Raw genomic sequence first — 21,209 nt, forward strand, 5'->3', positions numbered from 1 at the left:
GGTTTCTTGATTGTTACTCTTAAGTGATTACTTAAATCCTGTACTATCCTTTATACCATAAGTTGTGCATACAGTATATGCCGGTCCTCTGGGTCGGCTTTGTATAGATTTGTTATTTGATTTATGATACCATGATTGTTGTTAGCCTCAGTTTTATACATAATAAGTGGAGTGGCTTGCTATTAAAAGCAGATCTTGCACTGCTCTGTCTGAGTCATAATGAAGCTACTGTAATCAGTAACTGTAATAAACTAATACAGTACATTTGCTTACTCTTTTTAATCACATTACATTTATGTATTTCGTATGGAGTCTTAATACTGCGAGATTTTACCATCTCTTTTTGTATAATATATACAGTATTATATATATATAATATAGGCAAATGTATGTTTTAATTTTAGTCAAAACTAACATACCGGTAGTAATTTGATCAAACCTAAAATAACCTACCTAACCTAAATTAACATAACTGTTGTTTATTAATTATCTTAATACAGTATACAGTAATAATATTAATTGGAATAAACCAACTTGGAAAGAAATCTTTGAAGATAATGAAAATAAATTTTCATATTGGTTTATTCCAATTAATATTACAGTATATTAAGAACATGAATTATTGACTTTGTTAGGATAGGTCAGGTTAAGTTGGGTATGTTAGGTTTAATAAAATTTCTATGCTAGTTTTAACTAAAAAAAATCTATACTGTGTAATGTAATGGAAAGCTTTATCATTCCATAAGAAAAATGCTTAGAAAAATATATTACAGTTAAATTCAGTACCCAGCAGTGTTAACCCCAAATAGTTGTGCCCGAGACCCGATAGCCATTTAATGGAAGCTAACGGGAAGACCCGACCTCCCCATATTGGTCGCTCATACCCCTTACCATTTACCCAGCAAGTTGGGTGGGGCTACCCCACGTGTCAGACCATTGGATAAACAAATAGGTATTCTTTCTTACAAAATACTGTATAGATAGTATGTGTGTTTGCGTGTGCATGCGTACATGTAGGTAGGAGGTGTAGCAACCTCACTACGCACCACTTTGTAATGCAATCAGCCTCGCACCCCTTTCATAATAGAGGTGGAAGGATTGAGCTGGGGAACACATCTCAAAAATTTCTACCCCAGTAAAGATTAAAATATCCTTACCCTGAGACTATAGGAATGGAAAATAAGCTAGGTCTGTATAAATGTATTTTCTGTCTTCAATAAATAAGTAGTACAATAAATAATAACATATAAGGTTAGTTCACACCACTATAATAAGATATGTTGATAAAATATATAAAGTCCACATCATTAACAACAAACAAAATTTCTTTAATAATTCTTCAAGACGATAAATCTGTTAATAATTAATAATCTTTTAGCATCACAATAGTCGCTCTTGCTGGCATATGAAAAACCTGCTCTCTCGGCATCCCTCGGCAGACGCCACAAACTTGTATGCAGGTTTGAGTGCCATACAGTGAGAGTGAAGGTCCTCGGGCTGGGTGCCGCCCCACACGTCTTCGCTCACAACGCGACCATCTATCCATGACCACGCACCTTCCTTGCCAACATTTGATGCTCCTATCCAGTAGGTGTATGCTCGGCTAACTGAAAAAAAAATACATGCTTCACAGCAAGGTTTGTATGTAGTATGGAAGTTTTACATCTGTTTATAAATGCTTTAGTCAAGACCACAATATGTATATGTATACGAGTATGAAAGAATACTACATAAAGGGTTAGCTCAATGGTTTAAGCATGAATCCTCTCTGTATTTATTATTTTCACACACACACAACCCGACCAAGTGCTGTCAGGTCGTTGGGGATATAGCCTCGGCTACCAATGACTTTTTTACAGTCACGGTCGTCTAGTGGTTAAAGTACCAGGTACGCCAAGGTGCATAGTGCTCCTGGCTGTCTGGGGTGTGGAGTTTTCAGTTGCATATTGGCTTGAGGACCATTCAAGCTTGTTCGCATATATAGAAGATGCTAAAGTGATTTAGTGAAATGCCTAAATGAGAAAGCTGCATCCAGAACTTAAAAGACTAGAGAACTCACGTCTGAGTTTAAGAATGAAGACCTTGAACTGGTTGTATTGTTGTGGGGCAGCGAGGTCCCCCTGGATGCTGCGACAGTGTTCTCTTGCACTTTGCCACGTCAAGCGCTCTTCCCTGTTGACGTGGTAACACCCACCCCCGCCACGACGATACGGCCACACACAAATACCTGTAGGAGGACAACATAGGCCATAGTGGATGACTTAGTGAGTTCAGGAGGACTTAGGGTGGAGGGTACAAACCATAATAGCAGAGCATAGTAGATTACCTAGTGATCTGAGGTTTACTTAAGGTGGAGGGTACACAGACCTGCCCCAACACGCATAGCATCTTGAGCAGTTCCTAAAGCTATACAGAGGAATATTTAATATGGAATAACAAATACAGTAAACGTAATGATAGGTATATGGTAACAATATAAATCCACATATTTACTGCATCAGCATAATTAAGAGGTCATGCAATAAATTATAGTGATGAAGTTGCATTTCTAGACTGTAAAATACTAGATGAGTTAGTAGCATAAGATACAAAACTACTGTGTGAGTTAACAGCACAAGGTGGGATACTATGAAGATGAAATTAGGTACCTCACTACACTACACCTCACTGTTTTACTTTTGAATAAAGTATAGGTTGGACAAATTTTTTTTTAATTCATTAGGGAGTGAGTTCCATATGCTGGGTCCTTTTATTTGCATAGCGTATTTGCATAAAACTAATCTGACTGAGAATATCAAAGATATATCTATTTCTGGTGGGTTCTATAACATTCATCTTTGAAGTTTCAAAACAGGATTATAATTTATGAGTAGGGCTTTGTAAGAATAATTAGCACAAGAGAATGTGTAGATATTTTTAGCATGTTCAGGCATTTGAATGGAGGACCTGTGTGTTGCCTGAATTTATTATACTATTTTTTTGCTGGGCGATGATGGGCTTTAGGTAGTTTGCAGGGGTTGAACCCTATGCAAAGATACCATAAGTTATGTGATAAATACAATGGGAGAGCAGAGTAGGGGATATAATATCTGATTTTTTAGAGTATACAGTTTTAGATACTTTTTTGGCTATGTGCTGAATGGGAGTACTAAAGTTAAGTCTCTTGTCTATGTATAGGCCAAGAAACTTTTCTTCATATTTACTATCAGTGTTTACATCGTCTATCTGAAGGTATACTTGATTTGACGATTTATTTACAAATAAAATATAGTAGGTCTTTTCTAAGTGTGAGTTTGTTGGCTGACATGAGTGGACTATTTCTTAGCTCGTTATTTACAATATTATTTAGTACGTGAGCTGAGGTTTGATAAGAAGGTAGTATCGTCAGTAAATAGTATAGGTTTATGAAAGTCAGAGACATTAATCAAGTCACTGCTGTTGTTTATGCACTAAAAATAAACGTATCTTACCCTCAACACTGCTGTCCTCAATTGTAACGTTACTAAGCTGTGGTGTCAGAGTTGTTTTACTCCCCATTTCTTGCTTGAGGTTGTGCAGTTCCTCCTGGACAGCGTTGACCTTCCTCTTGACGAAGCTCAGATCCTTAAAGCTCTCCACCTCGCCCAGGCGATGATTGTAGCTCCAGGATTTATTGCCCACCTCACGACGCTCGCTTTCCAACGTTGTCAAGTTTCTGGCAAGACCATCAAGTTCACTCTTCTGTTCATTTTGAACTTTTTCCAGTTTTGCTAAAGAATTTCGAAGCTCATTACTAAAACACTGGCAGGTTGTAGAGGCATCTACAGTATTATGTTTGTCTGAAGTGGGTTCTTTTGAGAGTGTTGCAGCAAGAACTTCAGTACGCTCTGTAATGTTTATTTTTACTTCCTTCACTTCGTCTCTCACGGATTTTACAGTTCCAGTAAGATTCTTCACTATTTCTGTGAGGTCGTCTAGCGAAGACTTTGTTTCTTGAATCCTATCATCGATTTCAGTGATGTTCAGTTGCGACTCCTGAATACTCTCCTCCGTCAGGATATCGCTGTAATTCAAGACTACCTGAGGTTTGTGAGATCTTAATGAGCTCTCGACTTCTTGTAGTGATCGCTGGAACCTATTCATCTGCACTTCGAAGGTATGTGTTTGCTCCTGCACTCCCTGAAGCTTCTCTTGCAGCACCGTCAGTTGGTCACCCTGACTTGCTACCAACAGCTTCAGCATGGAAAACGTCTCTAGCACTAGATTTATTTTCTGGTTCATGGTTTCTTCTAATCTGTTAACGTTACTGGACAACCTGCCGATGGCGTCCTCTTTCTCGTCTCTCAGGTGATCTAGTCGTCGCTCAAGACTGTCTATGGAAGTCTGGTCGCATTTAGTGTGCTGATCTTGCCGAAGTGTGTCACGGATGTCCATTAGGAGAGACGTGGAGAAGCTTTCGTGACTGTTCACTAGTTTGTGTTGCTTAATTTGTGAAAGGAGTCCTTCCTGTTCTCCTTCACCTGATGCTTCGTCTTCAAGTACCCTACTTGAACCTTCCTCCGCCTCGGGTTTATTAAACCACTTAACATTCTTTAAGAGTTCGGTTTTACTATTGTTATAAACATCTACTTCCATTTCTGCTGTTCCTGCATCCCAGAGTTTATGTATTTTATTTTTGCGATTACTTGCACTTTTGTTCATATCTGATTTGTTTTTGTTACTCTCAAGATTTGTTTCCTTGTTTATCCACTTCAGTGTTTCGTTAGTACTACTGGTTTTCAATATTACTGCTTCGTCTGAAGAATTTTCACTGTGTTCTGAAGAATTTTCACTGTGTTGTGTCACTCCTTCCCAAACATTCTTGGTGCTATTTATCATTTCAATGTCTCCGTCTATAGAATAAACTTCTGCAGTTTTATCGTTCATCGCTTCAGCTTCATCTAAAAAGTCATCATCATCATCTTGCAGCCTCAGATGTTCCACAGCTTTGCTCTTAACATCGGCTGCATCTCCGGCTTGCAATTGCAGAGGCAGGTGACCGGTGTTGAGGTGGTGCAGACTGTGTATATCCTCCAGTCCAACACACAGAGCTGTGAACGTCACTTCCAAGAACACCACTGTCACCAAGATGCGTTTTTCCCGTATGGCCAGCATCTTAATATATGATCCAGTTCCTCGACCAAGCCCCACACAGCACCGCTCCTATGCCAGGTAAGTCCACTACGGGCTCACCATAGCCCGTGCTACTTGCCTCGCTCCTGTGCCAGGTAAGTCCACTACGGGCTCACCATAGCCCGTGCTACTTGCCTCGCTCCTGTGCCAGGTAAGTCCACTACGGGCTCACCGTAGCCCGTGCTACTTGCCTCGCTCCTGTGCCAGGTAAGTTACGAGCACACCATAGTCCGTGCTACTTGGAACTTGTTCAGAGTAGCTGAATCTATAACAACAACAACTCGACCAAGAATGTATGAGGTTTCACATTGTGTATTCCAAGAAGAATTTGGTGGTTTTAAATTATCTTAAATGAATTTAGGTTAACCTGCATATACCTATGTTTTACAATTACTGTACAATTATTGGCATGTACTTCTCATTACACATTAATAAATGACAGATTTCTAGTTTAAAGCGTCAATTTAAATGAATTTAATGTCTTAGTCCCAGGAACGACTGCCTATTTATTTATTATTTTAATGTATATATATATATATATCACTTGATATGTGATTGTATGAAAAATATAAATTAATAATTATTGTTTGTGCTTTGCAGTAATAAATGTTCCTTCTTTACTAAAAAATGTATATAAATAAATCAACGAAAATAACTAATCTATTTCAGCTTCAAAATTGCTCTTAACTGCACCAATATCCTCCTCTGATGAGTGAATGTTGCCTTCCTTAATACTCCATTGAACTCAACTCTGTCACTTATGTTCTCTGAGGACGCGAGTGTGAGGAGAACAGCGGGACGATGTGTCCGCCACGAGAGGAAGTGGGCCACTGGGCGGCCTGACCCACCTGCTGCCCACCCACCCTCGGGTTGTTGTTATTATAGATTCAGCAACTCGGAACAAGTTCCTAGTAGCACGGGCTATGGCGAGCCCGTAACTTACCTGGCACAGGAGCGGGGCAAGTAGCACGGGCTATGGTGAGCCCGTAGTGGACTTACCTGGCACAGGAGCGGTGAGCCTCAGGTGCTGCTGCCTGTTTAACATACCTGCCATGTAAACAAACAAGAAGAGAAATTAAGTTGGAAGGAAGGAGGAAAGGTTAGTATCATAATACGCAGAGAAGCGGACTGAGGAATAATAGCATTTTAAGACTATGCATACACAAAACCGATTGATCCAGGGTTCGATTCCCAGGCAGGGCGAAATGTTTGGAAGTTAGTCAGCTATGGCAGTGTTAAACTCTGTGGTATATAAATGTCTATATTTCTTCGTTTAGTTGAAAGTTTTGCAGCTTCGTCTGCAATGTCATTTCCTATTATTCCCACATGACTTGGCACCCAGTTGAAAAGTACCCGACGGCCTTGTCGTTTGAGTGTTTGCATTAATGATATGACATTTGTGATTAGATGGATGTTGTCACATATGTGTTCTTGTTGCAAGGTTTCAATGGCAGTTCTTGAATCTGTATGTATGATAACATGTTGTCGGTGTTCAGCAAGAGTATGTTCCAAAGCCTTTTGAATAGCTAGCATCTCTGTTTGTAATGTTGAACACCCATTTGAGAGCCTCCAACTATTTACAGAGTTTCCTGCCTTAACTGCAGCTCCGGTTTCTTGTCCCTGCTGGTCTACTGATCCATCTGTGAAGTATATGAAGCTGTCAGATGCCAATGATTACCCCATACAAGATTCTCAAAGGAATTGATAGGATAGACAAAGACAATTTATTTAACACAAGGGGCACACGCAATAGGGGACACAGGTGAAAACTGAGTGTCCAAATGAGCCATAGAGACATTAGAAAGATTTTTTGTGTCAGAGTAGTTAATAAATGGAATACATTAGGAAGTGATGTGGTGAAGGCAGACTCCATACACAGTTTCAAGTGTAGATTTGATAGCGTCCAATAGGCTCAGGAATCCGTACATCAGTTGATTGACGTTGAGATTGACGGACCAATTGACGGAGATTGACGTTGAGACGCGGACCAAAGAGCCAAAGCTCAACCCCCGCAAGCACAACTATGTGAGTACACACCCACCCACATACATGTGTGTATGTGTATGTGTATCCCGGGCGGGACAGAAATGGTTGGGCACATTTCTTTTCACCTAATGCTTCTGTTCGTCTAGCAGTAAGTAGGTACTCAGGTGTTAGTCAGCTTGTTGTGGGGTTGTATCCTGGACAGGGTCAGTAATTTAACCTTGGGAGGCAACCTCGATATAAGCAGTGTGATCATGCATACATTCTGGCTTCCTGCCCCCGCGACACAATTAATTATTATTATTATATATGCATGTAGGTCTTGACTGTTTAAGACTTAATAGAGAAAATGCTTCAGGAGAGGTCAAAAGTATTACCTTTCTCTTTTTAACACCTTTCTCAACCAATATAGGATTTACAAAGCAAAAATACGTTTAATGAAACAACAAGCGCGTATTTATGACGAGAGATAGTCACGGGAGACATCTCCCGTCACGCAGGGTGCAGTCGCACCTCCACAGATCTCCAGTATCAGCTCTTAATACTGGTAATGGCTCAAAAGGGCCACCACTTACATGCCCGTGCCACCTTTTGGGTGGCTTAATCTTCATCAATCAATCAAGAGAGATACTAAGGCCGTCTGTGTCTCATCAGCCTTGTATACATAGCTCAGATGTATACTATCGAATGATTGTCCCCTAAACATATGTTCGTTAATTAATTTAAGAATGGCTCTCGCTAGCTCTCACACCGGTTCCCAGACTGCAGCCTCACATCCAGGCTTTCTCTTGACCTTCTGCTCCACTCTGGGCTAAACCACCACCATTTTCTCATCATCCGAGAGAATATTTCAACAATGCAATAACCAAAGTGTTTTATTTCAAACATTAATTTATATTTATTATATATATGTATATATATTTTGTGGGTTTCGTGGAGCTAGGCTTAGATATACGGTAAAGTAGTGTTTTGGTTCACAATAGTGAAGTATGTCTTTAGTCGTTGGCTCCGTTTTCGGCACATACTCGGAGATCCCGGGTTCGATTCCCGGGACAGAAATGAATGGACATGTTTCCTTTCACCTAATCTATTAATCCCACCTATTCATCCAGCAGTTACTTATTAGGTACCCGGGAGTTTGACAACTTTTGTGGAGTTGAATTGGGAGGAGGGTCAGTAACTCGATCTTGGAGTAACTCATTATGTGCCTCTGTAATAAATCCTGGAGTAACTCGATCTTGAAATATTCATTAATATTTAATAAATAACCCGACGACCCATCATTTGATGATGTGCTGTGACTTTCTCCCATTACAATTATTTTTGTTGCATGGGAGAATTATCAGGGGAAAATTCTATTAGCCTCAAGTTCAAGTATGTTTATTGAGAAAGAAAAAAGAAAAAATACATCTCAAAGGGATAGAGTAGCTTAGGTTATTTCTACCCCCACCTATTAGCCTCCGAAGGATTTATTAATTAATTATTAAGCTTTAAATCCGATCCCAAAAATTCAACCCCCTTACACAAGCCTCCTCAAGAGGCGATGTTCTTTTGTCTCGGTGATTACCTTTTACCTTATAGTATGATATGTTTTTCTTCGTCACTTATGACCGTCCACTGAAAGAAAAAAAATCGTAGGTACCAAAGATTTTGCCGTTTTAATGTATAAATAGAGTACAAATGTATTTATTATGATCTGTAGGCAATGTAATTACATATCCCCAAGTTTTAAGGAGCGTGTGTTAGGTAGAAGTTTTGGAATGTTAGCATTGGGCAATAGGCCCACTCGATTTCCACTTTCGGATCTGTTCAGAACGTCTTAAAACTTGCTCACAACGGAAAGACATAATTATCATTAGTTACGGTACATGTATAAAATGTGTTTGTTTTAAATACATTCGATATATTATCGTGTCACACGTAGCATCGTATATGGACCAGAATCCATGTAGTACAACATTTAATATAATTTAACTGTATCTACAATCATTAAATTTTTTAGGGTTTTTAGTTTGCATATATTGTAGCCTATTCAGTATTATAAATTGCCAAGTGACATTCCTTTTAATAATATAAGAGGTTGATTAGGTTATAGCTGACAGATGTTGTGTTGTTAATCATAGGATAAGTGATTGTCATCAACTATTATTGTGAAATGGAAGATCTCCTAAGGACCTGTATGCAATATACTGTATTCACAATCCCTGGGTTAAGCTAGGTAAGGGGTTCTCTTTGATTAGTCTTAAGATTTTACTACCCCTGGCGATATACCGTACACCAAGTTATAAATCTGTAGTTATAAATCAAAATTTACTGAAATAACTGTACCCTATGGTGCTTGGGATTTTATGATTGTTGCCTAGTTGCCTCATAACTTGCTCCGAACCTAAATTAACCATACTTATTATATCTTAACCCTAGTCTAACCTAGACTTTACCTAGCTAAAACATAACCAAGCTCAGAGTGTCTACAAGTGGTAGGTTGGAAAAGTAGGTGACTTTCCCTGATGAAGTCCAACCACTTGGGTCGGACGGTAGAGTGACGGTCTCACTTCTTGCAGGTCGGCGTTCAATCCCCGACCGTCCAAGTGGTTGGGCACCATTCCTTCCCCCCGTCCCATCCCAAATCCTTATCCTGACCCCTTGCCAGTGCTATATAGTTGTAATGGCTTGGCGCTTTCCCCCTGATAGTTCCTTCCTTCCTTCCTTTCCCTGATGAAACATCTGATTTTGCTCAGGTTTAAGAAGATGTTGATAAAACATAGATTGCACTCCAGACATTTTTAATCGATGGTTTTAAAATAAAATGCCACATTTCTGAGAAGTATGCAATCAAGTTTTTATCACATATTTAGTATACCTAGCATTAGGACAAAAACACTCCATTTCAAATCCTACATACAGTACTAGCCATATTTTTCTAGATTGTTTAATAATCTAGGTTAGATCTGTTTATATTTAGTTGGTAAAGATATTGCTAAACTGTACTCTTTAATATTACTGTACGTAATTGACTTGAGAATGGTCCAGGACAGACCGAAACATCGTCATCCCTTCACTTTCTAATGTGTGGTTTGGTCAACATTACTATACATAATTTATGTTAGAAACGAGTTTTAAAATGGGCAACATTATATGAGACCAGTGTTGTATACACTATTTGTTGTGGAGTCGAGTTCAAAACCTAGCCCAGTAATTGAGAAACTAAATGTCGTACCACTGGTTTCCATTTATTGTTGTGGGACAGGGAATCTGTTATGTATATGAGATACTCCTTAGCAGACAGTTGACCTTTCCCAGGATGCAACTCAAAACAGTCGACTATCTCCTAATTACTTATTTACTGCTAAGTTCAGCACCTTATACCAAACATCTTTTATTTTTATTTTTAAAGTCAATGCACTATTAGATGGGAGGGTATGGTTAAGTTTTTGTTTAATTTAGTAAGGGTAGATTAGGTCTAGAGATGTTCCATTTCACAATAACTGGTAATAAAAAATACTTGGAAATAATTTTTTTAATTTACCTAAATTTATCTGAGGGCCATTAACACTAGTGGCCTTAATGAGGACAGGAAGTCAGCGGCTTGTCAAAGGTCCCAAATTTGCTGTGATGATCTTTTCCAGTTGAATAGAATATTAATTCATAGATGTCTTTTATAAACAGTATGGCAGAGAGTGATGCAGAAACAGTACCAGGAGAAATGGCCATGGAAACAGCTAAACAAAATGTAGAGATATTCAAGAAGCCAATTCATCCAGCAGCTCGTAAAAGGAAAAAGGTCTTGGATGAAGACACATATGTTAGGGTAAGTGTTTCCCCTTTTATTTTTTTTTTTAAACTGTATTCCTTATTTTATTTTGCTACTTTTGTAATTTATTCACAGCACATCATTATTTTGAACACACTAACTTATATTTATTGCTTGTGACATTGATATACTATACCCAGTGCTAATGGATTTATTTCACATCTGTAACTATCTAGGGACTGAATCAGCTGAGGAAGACCTGTCCTTCCACCCCATCCTTGTATTCCAGGTCCTTGTCCTTGTATTCCTTACAAGTGCTATGTAGTCACACTGGCTTAGTGGTTTCCAGTAGTACAACACCATTCATAATATTTATTTTACTGTTGGATATGCCTGACATAGGAACCGGGGATACTTTCCTTGATCAGCTGTGATAAAAAAATATCTGGTTTTATAGTGTATTATTAATTATTTGTAATTATATATTATTGTAATATTTTACTGTACTGTTTAGTCCTCTCAGAGGCAAGTAATAATTGATCAAAACCTGATTATTGCAAAAGTTTAATTTCTATTTATTTTTTATACAGTACATTATAGCAGTTAAAATATATGACTGAACTGTAACATGAACAAATTCATTTCTTTTTTTTATCTTTCAGGAAGTTGAGAAAATAATTGAAAGAGATTTCTTCCCTGATTTGGAAACCCTGAAGGAAAAATTAGACTATTTGGAGGCAAAGGAAACCAATGATGTGGTGAGACTTCGAGAATTTTACTCAAAGTATTCTGTAGCAAAAGATCCACCCATGCTACAAAATGTTGAAGACAGTCCTGCCACTTTTGAGACTCCAATCACAGGACGCTCGAAACGAGGAGGAAGTGGAACACCCAGTATTGATTACTCTTCAGACGACCCGCTCGATCCTCAGAATAAAGTGATGAAAAATGCTGCTGAGGATGATGACAAAAGCTCTCAGAGTGGTAAAATGTCATTAGATGAATTCCTGGAGTCACACACAAGTGAGGACAATGAAAGCTTTGAAGAAATAATGAAGGAAAATGAAAGACGATTTAAGATAAAGGTAAATTTAATCCTCATAATACCAGATAATAGTACCATTATTCATGTACCATATTATGGTATATACAAATTTTATTTGTATTTTTCCACTTAGTTTCATATGAATGGATGAGTGATAATTGTAATAATATGAAGCACTTTATCAGTATTTTACACTGAAATGGTAATTTAATTGTATTTATGTTTCTATTCCATAATTAATTTTTGTTGGTAAATATAGTGTTATAAAAAGCTCAGGCACCTAGTGAATCCAGTAATTATGGTTATACTGTATACTGGTTTCTCTGATTTTTAATTTTGTCTCCTGTCATAAAACTAATTTGTGTTCCTTCATCTCTGATAATTCAGTACTGTACTCTATTATAAAGTGCTCTATCAGATTTTCCTTTTGGGCATTCTTTCAATATTTTTAAACTCCCAGAAGTATATTTGCTTCACTTAATCAAATCCATAATCCTCATTTATACTTTTGTTGAAAATCTCACATTTTTCCAAGATAAATCTTAAGAAAATAGGTGTGGATAAAGGCTGTATCATTCATTTCAATTTATCAATCACAACATAAAACAATAGTGTATTGTATACAGAAACAAATTTCTGTATATTATTGATAAAGTTTAAAATGTTGTAGAGACATATTCTTATTTTGTCTACATCAAAATTACACTGGGTCTGTTTATATGTCATGCTCTGGATCTAGCTAAATGGTATAGGATAAATGTACAGTACATTATTATACTGTACAACATCAGTTTTTACAAGTAAACGTAATAAGACAATTTATTTTAAATTAAGCTCATGAGAGAGTGAATCAAAGCCTCCCATGTGGTTGTTAATAGTTCATTTTGCTCACCTGGATGATTCGGTAGTAAAGGGTCTAGTTAATTTTATGTTGGATATTAATTTATCCAGTATTTTACAAATTGAATCATTTTCTTTCTTATTAATACTGTATTTCAGATGCCATGTAATTACTCAAAAGTTCATATATTCACAAGAACACTATTAATCTTTTATTTGCAGCATGCGTGGATGTTTGATGCAGAGGAGAAGCACAACAAAGAACATGTACCCAATTTAATACCTCAGACAGCCCAGCAACAGGCAGAAGCAGCGGTTCTTTCCATTACCGGCACATCAGTACAGAATGATACTAGACCCAAACAGTTAGAAAATTGGAACTACCAAACCTTTAATTCTGTGATGTTTGTACCTGATGGTAAGGCTTTGTATTAACATTTTCACCACATTGTAGTTCAGTAGGCTTTTAAACTGAACATTTCTTTTATTATACTGCAGGAGGTATTTGTTTATCATTTATAGCTTTACTGGAAGTGGTACCCAGCATTACTAGGGTGACGGATGCCATACTCTCACCACTTAAAAGCGTAGAAACTATCAGTGTAGAAGACAGTGTAGAAGCTATCTTCTACACACACACTTTCCCTCTCCTTAACCACTTTCCATACCCTTCACTACTTCCTCTCTGCACTGTATTTCCTCTCCTTCACTATCTTCCCTACCCTTCACTATCTTCCCTACCCTTCACCATCTTTCCTACTCTTCACCATCTTCCCCACCATTCACCACCATATCCTTTGTTCATCAACTTTCCTACCCTTCACCACCACCTTTACTCCTCATCTTTCTAATCTTAGACCCAGATACTTGGAGCGTCTGGACCCTCCCCAACCTTGAATGGACAAGCAAATAGATACACATTCTGTTTTATAGATTTTACTCTCCTACATAGAGGTTTGTTTTTGTCAGTTAATGCCAAGAGTAATTTCATAGTACTGTACCTATTTTTATTCCAATGTGTATGTACCGATTTACTCCAAAGTTGGCTAACTTTTGATCAGCTGGGAGCTAAGATTCCTACCAATTAATCTTCAAGGGTAAGCCACATTAATATTTTGAAAGGATGAAAAATATGGACTGTTTTGACCAAAACTATTCTTACATGCAATACATATAACTGAAACAGATTCTTTATATGAACTGTGCAGCAGTTTCGCACACATGAAAATAATGTTCACATTATGAAAATTTGTTTTCCATCAATAATGTAGAAACTCCTCCATTATCCAAAACGTCACTACTTACTGCCAGCATATGACCTACTGGTTGGACTGCCTTGTTTTACCCAGTATGCTGGTAGTAGATGTTTTGCATTCATGTATTGACAGTTTTTCTAATAGTAATATTTGCTGAATATACTATCTATTATAATATTTCTGAGCAATTCTTGTTCTTCCCAAAAACAGTGTTCATGCAGAACAGCCCATCCTCCTGTTTTGGTGGTACTTATAGGAAGGATGAGGACCGTAGTACATATAACGATGTACAACGTAATTAGAAAGTAGAAATTGTTGATTTTGATTTTGGACAAACCGGAAAATGATTTTCTACTTATGCTGCAAAGACAAACTAACCTAACCTAAGCTAACCTTCCAAGGCCTAATTCATGCTATCTGAGGCCTAATATAGTACATGTGTGCACTATACTAGGCCTAGGAATATTTAAATTTGTTTTTAGGTTTATTTTTCAGACTATAAAATGAATAGTACAAAGTTCTACTATCTAATTGCTTAGTACGTAAATGTTTGTACTATGGTGCCCATAGTTACAAAAAGTACTATCTAAACGAGAGGATGGGTTGTGCAGAAATGCTTGCAGGCATCCCTATCTTAACAATCTTCTATCAGTTTGGAACTTATTTTGCTTGAACTTCATTTTCATAATGTTAGCTGTCTACCTGTTATCCTAATTCATCATAATTTACCTTCTGTATATTACCCTTGGTCTTATCATCCATCCACAGTTAAGACAGAAAACTATACATGTCCATCCAAAATTTAGATAAAATATTTCTATACTATGTTGAATGTGCAAACAGTTGAAATATCTTAAATTAGCCCACTCTGTTACCCCTCCCTTATCTTTGGCCTTGTCTGTATCCTGCATATTTAGGTCATGTTCATCAAATTAAATGCTGAAAATTTCAAGAGCCTAATATTTATCTGCTGTATATTATGGTATATACACTGTACAGTACGTTTGACTCGTATCATGTTTGTATTTCACTCTGAGAGATCGATATCAGAAGCAGCAAATCTTGGTGTGTTATGCCCAAGCACAGTACTGTACTGTACTGTACTGTACTATGCTCTGTCCTCTTAAATCTTTACAACAATTTTGTGTTGTATGCAGTTATGGGATTGCATTCTTATAGGTGCCTCCCAAGTGTTCTACACTTCATTATGTAATGAATTATGGCTGAAAACGATTTGAAGTGCAGAATTAACAAAAAAAAATGAACATTATTATTTATGTATTGTAATTTTTCCCACATTAATGAAATTATGCTTGAATAAACCAATTCATTTTGGACTTCAACCATTGCAAAGATTGTATAGTATTTTCATTGCACACTATACAACCTTTATAGTATGTTTATTTTTCTATTGGCTGTTTTTCTGCAATAATTTAGCCATCCAGTTCTAATCTTACACACCACCATTTATGTTTGTCCTGTGAAGGAGTGAAAATCTAGTTCTGTATGATACTCTTGCCTACAGTATATGATACCATCAGCTTACTCTTACCAGCATTTAACTTTCTTCTTTTGCACTCTGTGTTGAACTCATTCACAATTTTCTATACCTCTTCACTCCCCATTTTCAATATTGAATTGTCACTAAATTTACTGGTTTTCATGCATCAGGTCCTTTCATGAATTAAGCTATTGTAGTTAATGTATTTTTTGATTAATCAGTTTGTTAATATTTATTGTCTGTTTATAGGAGCGCCATTGTCACAAGATAAACAAATTGAATTAGCGAAACAGAAGAAAAGACAAGTGGATTTAGCAAATACACGCTTTGATGGGAATCCTTTTACCGAGACGCTGAGTCGGGCTGCCATGCTAGAAGCTTCAGCAGTTCAAGCCAGCAAGAAGGAGGGGAAGGTTGGTGTTGATGGTGAGTTTCCATTTTGTAAATCAAAAAAATTTCCAAATAATTTTAAAATGCCACCGACACATGCCAAACAGACCATTCTGCCTTGCATAGTAATATCAAGCCTTAACAAGTCAGTTGTTTCCAACAAACATGGGTGTCTAGTAACTAGTATCCAGATGCACTTGGAGGGAAAAAAGAAAGTTGGCAAACAGTATGAAAATACCATGAGAGTGTACCGACATACTCTGCTATTATGTCCAGTAATATTTCATTTTAAATCTCTGGATCCTAAGAAATAAGTTAGCAAACATTTGGGGGTACCTGGCACCAACGTTCAACAACCCCAGATGCTAGTCTCTGACTAGCAGTTGGGCTGAATAACCAGGAACCAGTTATGTTATTCTGGAAGCGTTGCCTAATACAGTGGTATGGAAATGAAGGAAGGTATAATATAATTGGGCATCATTCCTTTACTGTTTTGCCCACTGGGCACCCATTAATAATTGGGGACCTTGATTACTAGGTAATTGGGAAAGTAAAATTAGTAACAAATTGTGTTTTTAAAGAGAAAACAGTTCTGATTAATCTCGCCACTTTCAGCTGTGCACATAGCCAAGGTCGTAATCATTAACTTAGTAATTATTACTACAGCAATTCTGAATTTTGTAGGGTGGGTTGGTATTAACCCAAGGGAAAAATATAATGAAAGGTTACATATATCTTATACTGTAGTCATAGGTACCCATATGAAAAAAAAATTGCCTTCACTAGAGAAATTTGGGGAAGATGGTGGCCCAAGTTTATGAGGATTGTGTATAATGTAGTTATAAAACTGTCCACTACTTTTGCGATACATTGTACTGTATCTCTGATGCTTAGTTCCAGGCTGGTGTATTTTCTGTCGGTCTGGGTTTTAAATACCATGGAACCTGTCAAGTTCAACAATAATTTATAATTTTACATTTACTACAGTACCAGTTTCATAATGTGATTTTGGTAAATCTTTCAGGAAAAGAACTTGGTAAGGACACTCCAAGGGTGAATGGCTATAGTTTTGTAACTGCACCATCTCCTGTTCCTGGGATGGATGCCTCTCCTCTCATGACTTGGGGAGAGGTGGAAGGGACACCATTCCAGCTGGATGGCAACCAGACACCGCTGCTAAAGAAACAAACACAAGGACCATCATATAGAATACCACAAGTACCCAACAGGTATAGAATATGTTTATATTTCTAGCGTCTTTGGTATATACAGTAGGAAGAAATTAATTTGGTATTTTTTGTATGTCTTGTCTTGAGATACTGGTAATTAAATTGTCCTGTTGCATATAAAATAGCCCCCAACAAGGCAAAATTATTTTTTTTATCTTCAATCCGGTTGGAATATTTTGCAGAAATATCATAACACCTTGTATGTGTACACCTGCATCACTTTGAAATGGACTTTTCATTTTGTTATCAATCTGAAAAAATTATCTAGTAACTGTTCAGTTTATGCAATCATCCTTGTGGCCATTAGAAACTTAATGCACTCTGGTGCTCCACATGAAGACTTAACTCGGCATCATTTGTTGGTAACTCATTTGTTGGTAACTCATTTTACTCTACAGATTAATTCAGAAAAAATATGAAATATCTTTTTAACACTAGTGTTTGCTACCACATTACTGTGTTGCTGAAATTTTTAAGTGAAAGGCAAGATTGGACGAAGCATGTAGTGTTAACAACAGAACATGGAAACGGTTACACAAGCTAAGAATTATATAAAAGTCCACCCTCGCCATTGTCTGTTCAGCTGTTACATATGTTGGTTACAATATTTCCACTGAAATAACCAATCATTGAATTATAATAGGAGTTTCAGGCATGATTTCTCTCTGAACCTCCCAGTGTTGGTACTTCGTCAATTCCTCTTTTGACTAAGGGGATGGATTATGTCATAGGATTATGGGCAGGGGGGGGGGATTATGTCAAAGGTCAGTTGGGGGTTAACCTCAGTGCCACCCTGTAAGAAATGTTGGCATCTATAGTAACCCACTGCATTTTTCATGATCAGAAATTAGGGTTTTGGATTCCATAGTTCTTTAGCAGTGTTTCAGTGCTTTACAGTATTAAATTTTCTGGGAGGGAGGAGAAGAAAAAAAAAAAAGTCCCAGGTGCTGCATTGGTAACACATTTGTCTCTGCAGTGGCCTCGTAGCCTGGTGGATAGCGCGCAGGACTCGTAATTCTGTGGCGCGGGTTCGATTCCCGCACGAGGCAGAAACAAATGGGCAAAGTTTCTTTCACCCTGAATGCCCCTGTTACCTAGCAGTAAATAGGTACCTGGGAGTTAGTCAGCTGTCACGGGCTGCTTCCTAGGGGTGGAGGCCTGGTCGAGGACCGGGCCGCGGGGACACTAAAAGCCCCGAAATCATCATCTCAAGATAACATCTCATCTCAAGCAGGCGATTTGATTTAGGTTAGAGTCCTAGACAGGGAGGATTGACTAGGTGCCAATCTGTAACACCTTGCCTCTGTTCAACCAGCAATAATTGGGTACCTGGTTGTAAATAGATTCATGGGTCATGTTCCAGGGAATGTAGTGAGGTAAGACTTACCATGAGTTATGGGGAGGGTAAGCTCTCAACCTATTAACAGGAGTCAGAAATTCTGTTCCTATACTTACTTGTGAAAATATAAAATAGAGGAGAGGGAAGTATTGGGGAAGAGAAATGAAGGGGGAGGAGAGAGAGAGAGATCTAGGCACAGGCAGATACCCCAAATATCTATACCCCCGGTATCTATATAGTAAGTATTTATTACAAGTAAATTTATCCACAATGATTAAGTAAGGGTTCATTATACAGAATTCTTTTGGTGTGTGTTGCTCTTAAAGAAGTGTTGTATTATCAGAAATACAACCATTTTTTAATAGCACCTAAAGATAAGAATTGTCTATAATAAACCCTTAACTAACCTAGGGATTGTGAATACATTGATACAGACCCATAAGGCATTGCGCTATTATGAAAGGAGCCTATTAAGCACTGTCTTGGATACAGGATATGGAATATCATTGTGCTGTTATTCAAGCAAGTTACATTATCCTGTTGTGTATGTATTCATATAGTGTAGTTGCTCCATGGACCTACAGTATATCCAAGTACTGTAGTGCCTTTATCTATTGTATAATCTTTTAAGTTGGTTAAGGAATCATTTATTTAGAATTTTCAAAAATTGTTTCTTGTATGCGCTTTCTTTGATAAGGAATAAGTTTGTCAGTGATGCACAAAATGATTCAAACAAAAGTGGGAAATGCCTGGTACTAAATATTGAATGTTAACCATTCCTAGAGCAAAATTAGTTGGTACACATCTTGTGAACTAAGCAGAGGGGTAAGCAACATTTTTGTACTTTAAATTAATAATACAATTTTTTATTTAAATTTTTTTTACTGTTTCAGGGACCGTCTAGGGCATAAATTAGCTGAGCAAGCAAGTCAAAAACACAGGAACAAGAAAATTAAAGCAATGCTGGCAGCCAAGTACAGCTTAGGTACTCCATCAAACAAGTTTGGTCAACAGTCATCCTTGGAAAGAGTAACATCAATGTCACCAGCAGCACAAAGACTCCTGACAACTAAGCTTGGAATAGGACAAAGCACAGATAAAGCTCTGCGAGCATCTTACACGCCGTCTCCCAGTGTACGGCACGGATCAGCCACCCCAGGTGCTGTAACGCCCAGTATTGCCTTCCTTCCTACCACAGGTAGAAGCATCACACCAAAACTCCAAATCCAGAAGAAAGCAACAAATGCTGCTGGAGGGATTGTTGAAGGCGAGCTGTCGTTGGGACTCACAGACAACTTGCTCAATCTTCCAAGGAGACCCAAAAGTGCCTCAGTGCAAGAGAACAACGCAGAAAATGCTAGGAAATGTGCTTCGGATTTCTTTTAATGGTACTGTATTGTGTTCATTTGCAGACAACCCTTTATTTGTGAAAATGTGTGTGTGCATGTACAGTACTTAAAGTATATATATATATAAGCTTATTAATCAGATATGAAAAGTGTGCATGTTTCACGAGTTCTAAAAATAGGAAATAATAATCTATATTTTATAAATAAATAATTTCTTATTGGAAAGTCCCTTGGTGTCTTTAAACTGGTTTTGCACTGGCAATTTTTCCTGACTACAAATCAAGATTTTTATCTTATAAGATACAAAGTGTTTTTCTGACAAGTTTGTGAACAACAAATGTGTATTACTTATTAGTGAACATCAGTACAGGGAGTCCTTGTCCTATAAACATGTTATGTTCTGAGATTGTGTTCGTAAAGCATTTGTTTGTAACATAAAGCGAGATATTCCACAGGTACAATGATAGAGATGCATTAAAAATCCTCACAAAATCAATATTTTAAAGACGTAATAAAAACAGCAAATTATTTACCTTGAATTATAGATTTATCCTGCTTGTGAAATTTAGCTGTTTTTGAATAGTGAAGTGGTTAATTACATGAATAAATAAATTAATGTGTGTACTATATTTGCAGTCATTCATTTTGTAATTCATCTCTGGAGTAAACACTGCACCCTCCATCTATCACCAGCCCATGGACCCCCACCCCTCAAATAGAGAAACACAATCTGGCCTTGTACAAATCATGCGAGTTTGTGGGTCACCGAGGACTGCGAGAAGCCTGTATAGGAATATTTCATTAATGTGTTTTGCATGAAATTTCTCATCTAACAGTGTTTAAGCAAGTTATTTTTAGCTTGTTCCTATAAAGGTGAGAATCATTATATTATCTATGATTTTATCAACACTATACACATCCTCGCCAGCAATTAGAATAAGGTTAACATGTGGCAGTAAGCAGAAGCTTGAACATCTGTAATTGAAGACTGGTCATCATCAAACTTCAGGAGTGTAAGTGTAGTTAAGGAAAATTGTCAGTTTAGAATAACTTTGACATGACTAATCATCTTCAATGTCATAGTAGTAGTTTTATATCAAAATGTTTGCCTTTCATTCATCATACACAGTATAAGCAAAGGAATAAAAGTGATTGTAAAGCAAGGAGTTTTTCTCATTCCTCAATGAGTCAGACTACTGCTATGACCAATGAGTTGGCAAGTAAATTTGGCTTCCATGTTCCCAAAAGGTCCACCATGTGTCATGTATCATTAATAGGCTGGGAAGCTACAGTGCTTTTATCATTTGGCAGGAATAAACAAGCCATATCACAGTGAAAAATTCCATACAACTGATTAAATAATTGGCTAACAAAG

General features: G+C 37.4%; 2 protein-coding genes across 3 annotated transcripts; one reads left to right on the forward strand and one right to left on the reverse strand.

Moving 5' to 3' along the window:
- Positions 1-1,187: 1,187 nt before the first annotated feature.
- On the reverse strand, positions 1,188-5,961 carry LOC138371281 (putative leucine-rich repeat-containing protein DDB_G0290503). Its single transcript, XM_069336072.1, has 3 exons — positions 3,471-5,961; positions 2,060-2,227; positions 1,188-1,607 (listed from the first exon to the last, which is right to left on the reverse strand). The coding sequence occupies exons 1-3, from the start codon at positions 5,131-5,133 to the stop codon at positions 1,381-1,383; spliced, it is 2,058 nt and encodes a 685-aa protein (XP_069192173.1). The 5' UTR covers positions 5,134-5,961; the 3' UTR covers positions 1,188-1,380.
- A 2,681-nt stretch (positions 5,962-8,642) lies between these two features.
- On the forward strand, positions 8,643-20,993 carry LOC138349686 (splicing factor ESS-2 homolog). 2 transcript variants are annotated; one of them, XM_069336284.1, is made up of 7 exons: positions 8,643-8,768; positions 10,801-10,942; positions 11,548-11,970; positions 12,993-13,188; positions 15,777-15,953; positions 16,942-17,146; positions 19,379-20,993. In XM_069336284.1, exons 1-7 carry the CDS (start codon positions 8,722-8,724, stop codon positions 19,869-19,871), a joined length of 1,683 nt encoding a protein of 560 aa, XP_069192385.1. In that variant the 5' UTR covers positions 8,643-8,721; the 3' UTR covers positions 19,872-20,993. The 2 variants fall into 2 exon arrangements, with proteins under 2 accessions (XP_069192385.1, XP_069192386.1); XM_069336285.1 differs by lacking the exon at positions 8,643-8,768 and adding an exon at positions 8,917-8,998.
- The last annotated feature ends 216 nt before the right edge of the window (positions 20,994-21,209 follow it).

Source organism: Procambarus clarkii, chromosome 35 (genome assembly GCF_040958095.1).
Source record: "Procambarus clarkii isolate CNS0578487 chromosome 35, FALCON_Pclarkii_2.0, whole genome shotgun sequence".
In the NCBI taxonomy this organism is placed as follows: Eukaryota; Metazoa; Arthropoda; class Malacostraca; order Decapoda; family Cambaridae; genus Procambarus; species Procambarus clarkii.

Excerpts from the sequence above, each read along its gene's own strand:
- LOC138371281 (XM_069336072.1), bottom strand. The coding sequence starts at position 5,133 with ATGCTGGCCATACGGGAAAAACGCATCTTGGTGACAGTGGTGTTCTTG. Across the intron at positions 2,228-3,470 it reads TGAGGACAGCAGTGTTGAGG|GTATTTGTGTGTGGCCGTAT; the intron begins GTAAGATACGTT and ends GTCCTCCTACAG. Across the intron at positions 1,608-2,059 it reads CTTCATTCTTAAACTCAGAC|TTAGCCGAGCATACACCTAC; the intron begins GTGAGTTCTCTA and ends TTTTTTTTTCAG.
- LOC138349686 (XM_069336284.1), top strand. The coding sequence starts at position 8,722 with ATGTTTTTCTTCGTCACTTATGACCGTCCACTGAAAGAAAAAAAATC. Across the intron at positions 10,943-11,547 it reads ATGAAGACACATATGTTAGG|GAAGTTGAGAAAATAATTGA; the intron begins GTAAGTGTTTCC and ends TTTATCTTTCAG. Across the intron at positions 11,971-12,992 it reads AAAGACGATTTAAGATAAAG|CATGCGTGGATGTTTGATGC; the intron begins GTAAATTTAATC and ends TTTTATTTGCAG.